This window comes from Crotalus tigris, unplaced genomic scaffold (genome assembly GCF_016545835.1).
Source record: "Crotalus tigris isolate CLP2741 ecotype Arizona unplaced genomic scaffold, ASM1654583v1 scf7180000023718.2468807, whole genome shotgun sequence".
In the NCBI taxonomy this organism is placed as follows: Eukaryota; Metazoa; Chordata; class Lepidosauria; order Squamata; family Viperidae; genus Crotalus; species Crotalus tigris.
The window spans coordinates 1,292,793-1,305,902 of record NW_024100137.1 but is presented as its reverse complement, the minus strand read 5'-3'; the positions used below and the strand labels follow the sequence as shown (position 1 = coordinate 1,305,902).

Sequence of the window (13,110 nt, the reverse complement as noted above, 5' to 3'; positions counted from 1 at the left end):
AGAGTTTGAACTATTTGCTATGTAAGGCTATTCTTACTTAGGAGTAAATCCTTCTAAAGGAATATGCAGAGAATAGGGAACTTAACTCACGATTACTCCACACTAAAGCTTTTTTGTTCCACAAAGAAACATAATTTAAAAGAAATATAGAATAAAATGAGTATTTATTTAAAAATCAAATGTTTATTTAAAAGTTTTATTTTTAGCTATGTGAAGTAGGATTCGGATGAATTTAGTCCTCTGCAATATTTTGGAAGGAACTCATGTGTATTTAGGACAAATTAAGTAGCTTAATGCAGGGTTTTTTAAACTGTGCTCTGCTCATTGTTGGGTTCTTCAAGACCTTGATGAGATTCCATAAGGGACTGGACTTTTTTTAAAAAAAAAATAATTTGAATAGCAATTTTTCTAATGTAGAAAGGAAAGGGTGGGGCACGTAGTCAGAAGCTTCAAATTCTTAGGCAACATTTGTGCTCATGAAGACTCACCACCTTGCCTCTTGATAGGGGTCTTGGATTTTTAAAACAACTAATAGTTTCTATGGCCTGAAAAGATCTGAGGGAAAAAAAATCCTGTTTTAATGTATAAACTTAAACATAGCTAAGAGGATACAGGGCTGCCAGACCAAAAAGGTATTTTATTTCACTGACCATTTTCCCCAAATGTAGTATGGAATTGTTACGCATCATATTAGAAAGTTTTTCATTGAATCCTACATTTTTCTGCCAACTCAAATTTCTTTTATCATGTGTTACAGTTCCTGTCATTACTAGTTGGACATCTAATGAGTGGAAAGAACTAAGATCTGCAGTTCCACCTTGTGGTTGTTGTACAATATTAGCATGTTCGTGTAAGATATGTGTGCTCCAAAATTTCTGACAGGAATACTTTTATATTACTTCATCATGCATATGTTTGAAAAACACAGTCATTCAATGTGGGGCAATATACTACTTCCAATTATCTTCCTCTTCTTGTTCAAATCAAACGTTAAAGGACCGTTTTCAAAATCTTCTAAAAATTAGCTTTTTCAAAAACAGGGAACTGGGGAAGTCACACTATCACAGCAAGGGGAAAAACTTACAAGTCTTAAGGCTAGATCTTCACATCCTGGGCAAGGAGAAAATGTATACCTGACATCAAAGACCTATAATCACCTAACAAATCCAAGTCATAGGATTTTCTATATTTTTTTTTGCTTAGTTTCATAATTTCCAATGTAATTAACAAGCACAATTTAGACAAAATCATCCATATGAAACGTAAGACTTTCTTTCAGACCTCACTTGTTTATTTTTGGACTTTATACCTTCCAGCCTTCAATCTTAAGATTCCCTATATAGATAAATATCATAGCAATTCAATACTTACATAGCCGTAGTTTAATAACATATTTAATGGCACTTCTATATAATTGTTTCTACTCCCCAATTCCTTAAAAGTAGTTTGAAGATCTTTAATAATTGTTTTTCCATCTGCCAATCTTAAAGTACAGAGAACAAGAAACCAAGAACATTGATTCACTGTTCTGCATCAAATTTAAAGGATTTATATTCTGCCTTATCTATGAATGTTATCAATAAGAGTGAGGGTATTTCCAAATCACCCCATTCTCATTCCCAAATTCCTAGATCATGAAACAATTGGTGACTTCCACTATCTAGTAGAAGAAAGAAAAGTAGAAAAAAGAAAAGAACACCATTCAACCAAGGTCCCTCTGCTGAACAGTTTACCAGTCCTGAAATCACAAAAATCGTATCATGGTCACTCCATTCAAAAGGGAAATAAATGAGTGTTACACTCAAGCTGTGACTCTACTTCAAGGTGGCCGTATGAATCAGATCAGTCCCTGAAAAGTTGTGAAGCTGCTTTTCTTTTTTAAAAGACTTGCTGGAGTAGAAGGTAAGAAGTGGAATGAACTTCCCAAATGGGAAAAGAGACCATTCACAACTGTCTACTAAACTACTTAAAATTGCATAATTTCAAAGAAAATAGCATATACTCTGCTGGAGAGAAGTTCTCTGAGAATGGGCTGCAGCAGGAGTCCAAAAGCTTGGAAGATTAAATATCTGGTCCCGGTGACCGACCCAGATTGGATCTTGAAAATAGCTTTATGAAATATTTTGGTATACTCCAGCCTGAAAATATATAGTTCAACTCACCCGCTATATGTATTACAGTAATGGTGGTGAGACTATGCAGGTCTGAAGAAGTCCACACAAAGGCCCTCTTGGTAATTTTCTCAGTTACAATAGGCTTATCTAATATGGGCTTTGTATGCTCAGGGGTCCTTACTATTATGAGTTGTGGGATTAGTCAAAACAACTTCAAACTAATTCCCTGCAAGACAGAGTTGATGTTTGTAGATGACTGGTCAGGCTTGAAGACAATACTAAGTTGTCTCTAATGGGGATCAACCTGGATTGAAAACTACCCCTCAAGCAATAAGTGGAAGCCATAGCTCAGAAAGTCTCTGCTTAGTTTTAGCTGGCATGAAAATTACAAATTCTTTTGGATTAAGATGTCTTTGCAAGCTTGCATACTTAGATTGCTTCCACACATTATATGTATATGGGGCTACCCTGGAAGATGACTTGGAAACTGCAGTCACGTGGCAATTTTGACCGTTGAGCAGAAGAAGCAGTTTCATTGGTATAGGTTGAGGACTCTGAATGGATTAGCAATAGGTTTCCGGGTCCAGTCAAAGACTTGATTTTAAGCCCTTTTTCTGCTGATTCAGCCTAAAATTATGTTTATCTTCTGGTAGCCACATTACATAGTTGATTCGTATTCAGTTTGTAACCCTTTATTATTCCAAAATCGTCTCCACAAATATTATTACCATGCTAGGAGCTAAGACTACTCACTCACTGCAGTCTTCTCCTACAGGAGATACACTGACTACCAGTGTATTTCCAAATGCAATTCAACACGGTCATCACATGTAAAATGCAATATGGCTCAGGGTTTTGATATTTGCCACCAATCTCAGATTCTGCCTGCCAAGTCCAAGGGAATAGACAACAAGGCCCTGTGCTCAAATCCAGAGCCCTGGATATATGATGGAACCCATTTCCTGCCTGAGTTGAGGGATTTTTAATGATTCTCCGGCTGATGTATGTATTTTATTAGCTTATATTTGTGTGTGTGTGTATGTGCATGTGCGTTTTGTGGGAGTGTGTGTGTATACATAAATATATAAAAGTTGTGAGCTTCCCAGCTTCATGTACAGGTAGTCCTCAACTTACAACCACAATTGAGCTCAAATTTTCTGTTGCTAAGCAAAACATTTGTTAAGTGAATCTTGCCACATTTTACGACCTTTCCACTTAATACCTGTTAAGTGGATCACTGCAGTTGTTAAATTAGTAACATTTAACTATCTGTCTTCCCCATTAACTTTGCTTGTCAGAAGGTCGCAATAAGTAGTCACGTGAGCCCAGGTCATTGCAACCATCATGAGTCAGTTGTCAGGCATCTGAATTTTGATCATGTGACCATGGGGATGCTGCAATATGAAAAATGATCATATTTATGGTGCTTATAATGTCACTTATATATTGATTATCTTTGCAAACCTGTTAGAGTCTTATAGGATTGTAATAGTCTGAACACTTTTAAGGAAATTTTTATACCTCTGCATGTGTCTTTATTTCCCAAATATACAACTTATCATTTTTTTCTGATAAATTTCATTCTGTTACTTATTTCTCTAATTTCTTAGATCATTTTGAACATTATTTCTAACTGTTAAGATATTAAATATGGGCATCTGCAAAACATTAAAACGAAGGGCACAATTTTAAGAAATTAGCATGAATCTGTCATTTTTGCTCAGGTAGCTTTGTTAGATTTGGGGAATGTAGAAATAATATATCTTGATTACAGCAAAGCATACAATGAAGTATTGCATGATAAGCTGAACACAAGCAATTAAAACTCCACATCTTCTTAAGTGGTTATGTTTGTGACATAAAAATGAGATGTGGTGTCAATCATTCTCGTTCCCCACTACCATTTTGATGTGGTTAATCCCCCTGCCCCCTGGCATATATCTCAATATTAAATACACCATATAATCTGCAAATATATTCTATTTACCTCTTATCTAATAATATTAATTTGAAGAATAGAGGATTGGGTATTTTTATTTTTCCAGTATCCCAAATTTTTTCTGTTTGATGGAGAATTGTCAAGGAGCATTCTGAATATAGTTTTTGAGTTAGTTGTGAAACTGAAATCCAGCCTACACTTAGCTTGCTAAATCAGGATGTCATGCAACATATCACTATATGCTTTGCTGAAATATTACTACAATCTACTTAGAAACCACCTGAACAAAAATAAGGTTAATTTGGCAGATTTGCTGTTGACAAATCCATGCTAACTTCTTACAATTGCTGTATTGTTGTCAGAGTGGTTACAGAGTGACATCTTTATGGTCAGCTCTATAATCTTTCAGGTATTAATGTCATATTAACTATAGAGCCTCTTTTTTTCTCTCTTTTTGAAGATAGCAGCAATATTTGCCCTACTTCAGGGATCAGACAAGTTCTCCAATGAGTTCTCAGAGGTAATATGAAATAATACAGAAATAATAATAGAGGTTTAGCCAGACTTTTAACTAATTCCCATGCAAGGATGCAGTTCCTTAGATATTTAAATTCATGATAAAAAGATACCAAGCTTCAACCTTTCTCTTCATCTTCTCTTCATTGTTGCCTGGTAGAACATGTTGAATAGGAGTCAAGGAGCTTTCTCTTCTCTTTGATACTTTCGTATCACGAGTAAACAAGCACATATTTTAGATTTCAGGGAAGCAAACTGTAATAAATAAGAGATCAGTTGGATTCCATTCCAGAAATAGGCATGGAGAACTAGAAAAAAAAAGGGGGGGGGAACAAATGAGAAAGAAAGCAGAATGATTGCAGAAAGAGAATGTGGGAGTCCAGTTGTTTTGGTTTTTATATATATATATATATATATATATATATATATATATATATATATATATATATTAGCCTGCCTTTTTCCCCATACAACTCAAGGAGGCCAGTATATTACAATGAAATGAGTTATCGCAATGTGCCTAAGTCGCTACATATTTCATGATAGTTTAGTGAGTAAATCATAGCTGAATTTCTACAGTATTACAAAAGACATATGGTTTACAAGACACAATGGTTGGGTAGGCATAACACTCTATGGCATAGAACACCAAACAACCAAAGTTAAAGCAAGCCACGTGTAGCTATATAAAAGCCTAAGAATTTCCACTTGTGAAAAGCATTAGCCCACGTAGGCTCCCCTATTGGCCTCAAGAAAGTAGATGTAAAACTGGAAAGCATGAACTCATTTCCCCTTGATATTTTAATTATGGATGGGATTCTTCTGGATTATCCTGCTGTATGAATGTCAACATACATGGTCCAATCAGCATGGAAAGTTTAAAGAAAAGCCTTGGACAGAGATCATGCAACAAAATCTCAGAAGATTTTATCAAGGATTATCAAAAAGAAGGCTAGATTTTCTTACTGAAGTGGAAAGTTAGAAACAGAGTTTAAAAGAAATGGAGGCCATGAACTTTGATGGAGCACCCATGGTAGTAAAATCTGCTTAACCAGGGCTTTAATCACATTGATGGAAAGCATCAGATTGGTGGCTTTCCTTAGCTCTGCTAAAGAGATGGGGGTTTTCTGCAGTCACTACGATAGTACAGTTATTTTCTAGAGCAGTTAAAAATTTCCTAATTTGACTCAGCTTTTTAAAGGCTTATGTTGCCTCAATTTGCAGTTGATGCACACCATGCTAAATCAAGATTATTTAATCAGCATTTCCTGAATATTATGCAAAGACCTAACTGTTTAGAGAAAGCTCTAATACTGGGAAAAGTGGAAGGAAAGAGAAGAGGATGACCAGCAGCAAAGTTGATGGACTCAGTGACAGTGGCCATTGGGGCACTATTAGAAAACCTGAAAGATCAAGTTAGAGATAGATCGACAGAGGAAATCTGTGTGGTCACTAAAAGTCAACAAGAACTTGATGGCACTTAGGCACAATCATTTATTGAATAATCTGCAACTTGTTGGATTTATACAAAAACATTGCTTATAAATTATCAGGGCTGCTTTCGTACATTATGAGGTACAGTACTGAAACATCTGAAAGCAATCTTTATGTAGCTTTTACAGACTTTTTTAAACTACCTCTAGTGCTAAGAAAGGTATTTTTTTATTATGTATTTTATTTTAATTATTTTTCTAATTTTGATATGTACTGCCAAGGAATATGAAAAACAGCACGCACACAAAAATATGCAAGTAGTTCAATGAACTGCATGACTGCTGTGTAAACTGCACGTCTGAATGTTTATCCATCATTTAACATTTTCTAGGTTTGCAAAACACACCGAATCATAAAACTAAACCATGATCTTCATAAAATCAACCCCTTCCCAACTGATTCTTGGGACTAAATTGAGACATCCATGCTATTTCTTGTTACTTTCAACTGTCTTTTTGCAACTTCCAGATCTACTGTACAACCCATGCATTTCCTAGATCTCATCTAAGTTCCAACCAGGCTAGTAAACGGACTAGCTTTTTTTCAACTCAGACAAGGCTGGTTTACTTTGTTGCTGTTACCTACTTATCACTGCTAGCTAGACTCAGAAGTGAAAGTAATCTTAAAATAGGACAACACCGTACAGAAAGTAAACTGCTCTTACTCTTGCTAAGAAAACAACACAACATTGTTACATCAAGCACTTGAATTTTGATCTAATCAGATATCAGGTTTGACTCAAGGGAGAAATTACCTTTTTTGCAAAAATGCTAGGCTAAAATACAGTGTACAAATGCAGCTCTTAGGAACGAGGCCTGTTGTTGCATTGTCCTATTTGTAAGCTTTGCAGAGACAACCAATTGCTCATTGGTGGAAAGAGGATGCTCATAGAAACAAAGTTTGGTTCATCATTTATGACACCCTTTTGGGCTCCTCCGGCAGAGCAGACTGGAACAGCAGCGCTATCCCAGGGAAGTGGATTAGTGTCCTCCTGGTTTAAGAAAGAGGGGGATTCTCCATTTCCTTCCTGAAGAAAAAAGCTCTGTTTGCATTAGTCAACTCCAATCACCCTGGAATCTATGAACCCAGGTAATGAAAATCATTCCAACTTTATTTAGCTGATGGTGTAAGTAGAGAGAAAAAAGTATTTAGGTTGGGCAAGTTTGTCATTACTCCTGTTCCTCAATGGAACGATTTTCTCGGCTCCTTAATGCATTCGACTTATTTGCTCCGGTTTTTTTAACATATATTCAAACAAATTCATGTTATGTTTTCATCATTTCCGCCCATTCCCAATTATAAACTACACTGATCTCTTTTTAATAATATCACTACTGGGAGAAGTAGTGAGTATACTGGAAGGAAATTTGGTGCATATATTGCTTCTCAATTAATTGTGAATCACATTCTTTCCGGATTAAAAGAATTCTTTCCCTTACAAGGCAGTCCTTAAAAACGAAAGGGTTAAGTTCGGAGAAAAATAATTTAAGTTCTCAGTGTCGCGCCCACGCCATCCTTTGCCTTATTTTTTTTCCCTCCTTCCTTGTGCAAGGTTTTACTTCATGGCTTTATAAATGTGTGCTTTTAAAATAGGACTGCACCATAAGTGAAGGATGGACGGATTTGTTGATTTTTAACATCCCGTCCTTCCGCACCTTTATTTGCAAGATGCTGCTGTGATTTCAGTAGAGTTTACACCCGAGGAGGTATGTTTCGGAATTGTAACTCCGACCTGCTAATCCAGCCCAAAGCACTCGCTGTCCTCAAACACAAAAATGGAGGGTCTATAAATACGATTTATTCCCAAACGGTCTATGTTGGAGTTTTGGACTACGATTCCCAGCATGCCGTCTTCCATGACAGCTTCTTCTGATTGGCCGCTCGGTGTTCTAGTTGGAACTCGGCATGTGGCTGCTGCTGTGTTGGGAGGAAGGCAATATTTTTGCAGGCTTTATATGTATGTATATATGAGAAAAGGTAAGTGAACTCTTCTGCTGCTGCTACTCTCTTTAGAGTGGGATGTTTTCCTTCCTTTTAATTCTTCCCCCCATTTCTTTGTTCCTGATCTAGTTAATTGTGAGCGTTGCCCTGAAGCAGCTGCTTTCAAAAGGCATGTTTTATATTGATGTGTGTTTAGGGAAATTTAACCAATCTGAAACTGGAAAAGCAAGATTTAGTGATGCATTGAAGATGATCCCAAAGGGATAAAGAAATATATGCAGCCTGAGAGCTGTGAAAACACCAGTAGTGATTTTTCCTCCATGAACATAAATGCTTGCTACAGTATTTCTGTTTCTTCTTGGAGAGGAGCTTTATTAACAAGCAAAAAAAGTGCAGTCTTAATTTGGGAAGAATGTATTTGCATTATCATTTTTATTAGCAGGTATCCTTGAGAGGACTGGGGTCTCTTAAAGTCATTGCAAAGAGAAAAATGTGAGATGCTTGGGTTGTTTATTTCAATCTTGTTTTGCGTTACAGTTGAAATGCTGCTTTTTTCCCTCTTAAGTTTGTCCAGAATGGGTTAGGAAGTTGTTTTTCTTCTTTCAAAAGCAGATTCTGACATTTTGAAGGACATGAAAAGCTTTGCATCTTTTTCGTTAAAAATAGTGGGGAAATTTAAGACTGAAAATTATATATGCAATAATTTCTAAACAGCAAAACTTTAAGCTATGATTTTAAAATGACTGGAAAATTGTTTGTGGTTTGATTTCACTTTCAACCATCACAACATTGCCAAGGATGATCTGAAAAAGAAAATTGTTTGGACACTGCAGGTGGAGAGCTACCCATAAAATTCTTCATTTTTCACACCTGTATTTTTCAAATTAAATAGGCTAAGGTTCAGGTGGACAGCATCAAAAAAGGCAGTTGACCTCAAATTCTCTCCAAGTTAGTTTCTTTTCTTTTTTAAACATTTTTCTTGCTTTTATGGGTGGCATCTGTGAGCCAGAGTAACAATAAATAATTGAATCAAAAGATAACCATCTCTGAGGAGTTTAAGAGTATTTTTCAGCAAAAAGCTTGAGCAATCAGGCTAGTTATAAAAATTGAGCAACCTCTGGATGAATAAACGGGGACTGCATGAGGAAGAATTGCACTCTCTTTATATGCCAAAGTGTAACGTACATGCAAGCACATGCAGCCAATCTGCAAGATGCTATTTTGTATTGCAGATACTTTCTTTGTGGGAGGACAGGGGAAAAGAATGAGGATTATATTACTGACAGTTGTGTCTACACAAATGTGAATTTTTACAAGCAAGATTTGCAAGATTTCTTGGAGCTTGATCCTTAAATTCTGTTTTCAGTACAAACCTCAACTTTGAAATGTGATGAGGCTGGGGCATGTCTTAAATATGTCTTTTGTCATGATGTAAAAATATAATGTCTATCTAATCAAGTCCTGGTGATTTCATAGACATAGTTGTGTAGTTTTCTTGGTAATATGAAACCTGTTTGTATTACATTGCTTTCTACCAGAACATTGTTTTGATTTTCAACTTAAATGTATAGTCTATTTTCCTAATAGTCTCTCATCTAAGGGCTAAACATCTTTCCTGATATCCTGGTGGTCTCCGACCCAGTGCTTACTATGTCCAACCTTGCTTAGCTATTTGAAATCAGTCAAAATCAGCTAATTGCTGCCACTATTGAAGTACAGCAGTGTTTCCCAAACTTGACAATTTTAAGGCATGTGGACTTCAACTCCCAGAATTCCACAGCCAGCGTTGCTGGCTGTGGAATTCTGGGAGTTGAAGTCCTCATGCCTTAAAATTGTCAAGTTTGGGAAACACTGAAGTACAGTATAAGCAGAATCCAGTTTATGAGAAAGTAGAAAAGATTTTCAGGCAATTCTGAGTCCTGACACTTTTAACGATCAGTTCCATTCACAAATTCACCATTTTTGTCTTTATTCTTGTACCCAGAAAGGAAAGTTATGGATCAGGAAATTGCTTAGTCAGATGTTGTTCTATCCATAAGTGTCCTGACTGCTCACAGGCAAACTGCCTGGCAAACCACTTTCACCTGGACATAAGCTTTCTGTGGGATTTGAGAAGAAATTATCTCTTATCTCACCTTGCAATCCTGGGGAACTGGGTAGCTCAGAGACTACCAGGTGAGGTGAGCAGGACTTTTTCCTTGGCCACAATTGTTTTGACCAGAACTTGATTAGAAAATTTTATTTTTTATATTGTGGCAAAGGACAATTTGATTCCCTCACCATTCCCCAAGAAGCTGGTCATGTTTTTTAAACTACTTTCCACACTGCAAAAATAAACCATAATAGGTGAAATGCATGGTGCTTGCTAACTGCTGTTTTTAGCATTCCCTCATGAGCCAGTAGGAAGAATCATTCCCAGTTTAAGAAGAGACTGAGTGCTGCACAGCAGCTTTACCCAGTGTTTTCAGTTTTGGAAGGTGGGGTGCACACAACACCAAGCTGGGGCTGCATAGAGGAGGTCTCAATTTTCCCAATCCCAAATATGTAATATGATGCTTAAGTTTCCTTGAAGTGATTGTCGGGGGAAAAAATTACAGGTAAAGTGCTTGGAACACTCAAAATCACTATAGAAGCCAAAGTAGTAAGGAAGAATAATACAGAATTTAAGCAAAGATAGTTGTCTGTTTTGCCTTACACTTTGTTATTGAGTCGATTAAGGAATTTTTAAGTTGTTTTTTAAAAAGTTGAGTGTTACTTGTTTTAATGATGTTTTCAAGTACTGTTTAGGAAACCCTTTAAGAGAAAGAATGATTGCTGTTACCATTGCAAATTCTAAATCAGCCTTTTCTTGTTAGTTGCGAAGTCGTGTCTGACCCTTCGTGACCCTATGGACAACGTTCCTCTAGGGCAGTGGTTCTCAACCTTTTTAACACCACGACCCCCAACCGGTCGTAAGTCGAGGACTACTCAACTGGTGCAGCACCGTTTGCAGAATGGGACTTTTGGCGGGCTCAGCAGGGCAGAGACAGCCTGGGCAATTCCTATTGGCTTTTGAAAGCCAATAGAATTAGACTCTATTCAAGAGAGTCTATTCTATTGGCTTTCAAAAGCCAATAGAATAAAAGGGAGTAGCACAGCTAAGGAAAAAGGGGGGAAAATGGCGGACTGCATTGTTTGGCGACTCCCGTGAAATGGTCGTTCGACCCCAAATGGGGTCCCGACCCACAGGTTGAGAACCACTGCTCTAGGGCTTCCTATCCTCTACCATCTTCTGGAGTCCATTTAAGCTCACGCCTACTGCTTCAGTGACTCCATCCAGCCACCTCATTCTCTGTCGTCCCATTCTTCTATCTTTCCCAGCATTAGGCTCTTCTCCAGTGAGTCCTTCCTTCTCATTAGGTGGCCAAAGTACTTGAGTTACAACTTCAGGATCTGGCCTTCTAAAGAGCAGTCAGGGTTGATCTCCTCTAGGATTAACTGGTTTGATTGCCTTGCAGTCCAGGGGACTTGCAGGAGTCTTCTCCAGCACCGTAGTTCAAAGGCCTCAATTCTTTTGCACTCAGCCTTTCTTATTGTCCAACTTTCACAGCCATATATTGCAACTGGGAAAAACATGGCTTTGACTATACGTACTTTTGTTGGCAGGGTGATGTCTCTGCTTTTTAGTATGCTGTCTAGATTTGACATAGCTTTCCTCCCCAGGAGCAAGCGTCTTTTAATTTCTTGGCTGCAGTCCCCATCTGTGGTGATCCTGGAGCCCAGGAATATAAAATCTGTCACTACCTCCATTTCTTCTCCATCTATTTGCTAGGAATTGAGAGAGCCAGATGCCATGATCTTGGCTTTCTTAATGTTGAGTTTCAAGCCAACTTTTGCACTCTCCTTCTTCATCCGCATCAAGAGGCTCTTTAGTTCCTCTTTCTACACAGCCTTTTCTACACAGATGCTATTCAGATATATTATACTTCAGCTTCTTTAATTTTTAACTATTCTAACCTGTTTTAGCGAATAGACTCTTGCTTCCAGATATGTAGTGCCTTTAAAATCGACAGTTTTCAGCATATGCCTACAATTTTTCCTTTCATCTCTCCTTCCATTTCTGTTGTTGAAGCTTTACATGCACATTTTAATGCAGTCAAATTTTCTTCTCTTGCCTCTGCCCCCTCCCTTCTGATTAATAAAAGAGATATCAGTAAGTTAGGGGGACTTCCAGGTTTGTAGAAGTCTATTTCAAAATCATAGAGAGAAAATAAATACAGGGGGAAAAGAATGTAGGGCTTCAGTTTAAAAGTTGCCTTATGTGGGTTAATAGCATTACAGGCAAGGATTCCGATCATAGGGGAAAGTGTGTGGGCCCTTTTAATTGCAGGAGGTCATATATTCTACCAGCTGTGATGACAAGGTTTTGTAGAAGAAGGGAACTTCCATGCACAAAAAAGTTTGCCATCATAGCACATGGAAGCTAGAACCTTGACCTGTTATAGGCATTCAGCAACACTGTTGATTGTTTGGGCAAGCAGCTATATTTCTTTCTTACAAAACTAAAGCCATATTTGGAAAGCCCTGGGGAACTCTTAAAGATCACAGAAAACCAAATTAGAATGCAACCTTATAGAACTAGGCACACATGATGGAACAGTTAATGTGGCACTTTACAAATATTTCTTACTTGCTTACATTTAAAGTGCAGATAATTAGTGTCTAAGCAAAACGAATAATGCTTTTTCCTTTGACTTCTGTATGTACAGCTGCAGAAATATGTAGTCAATATCTCCAATTCACGTTGTCCTTCCCATTCCACACATAAGTTTAATGACAACAGTAAAGAGGAGATGGAAAAATTATAAGTAGTCCTCACTTACTGACTGCAGTTGGATAAGAACTCTGCCACTGAGCGATGCAGTCATAAAGTAAAACATTACATGACTGCACCAAATTTTTGATATCAGTTCCAGTACAACAGTCATTAAGAGAATCACTGTGTGTCGTTAAGTGCAACATCACATGACTATGACTTACAACTTACTGCCAGCTTTCCTATTGACTTTTCAAGCAGGCTGTGACGGTAGTAAGTAGTGATCATGTGACTGCAAGATGTTGCGACAG

General features: G+C 37.4%; 1 protein-coding gene across 3 annotated transcripts in view; it reads left to right on the top strand.

The window, feature by feature from the left end:
* The first annotated feature begins 7,016 nt into the window (after positions 1-7,016).
* SAMD13 (sterile alpha motif domain containing 13) overlaps positions 7,017-13,110 on the top strand; it is a 37,089-nt gene continuing 30,995 nt past the window's right edge. Inside the window, exon 1 of one of the 3 annotated variants that reach the window (XM_039321037.1) lies at positions 7,017-7,152. In XM_039321037.1, coding sequence (XP_039176971.1) covers positions 7,143-7,152 — 10 coding nt within the window. In that variant the 5' untranslated portion in view covers positions 7,017-7,142. Of the gene's footprint in view, positions 7,153-7,865; positions 8,041-13,110 lie in introns of those variants that run through there. The other 2 variants (XM_039321035.1, XM_039321036.1) reach the window with 2 other exon arrangements.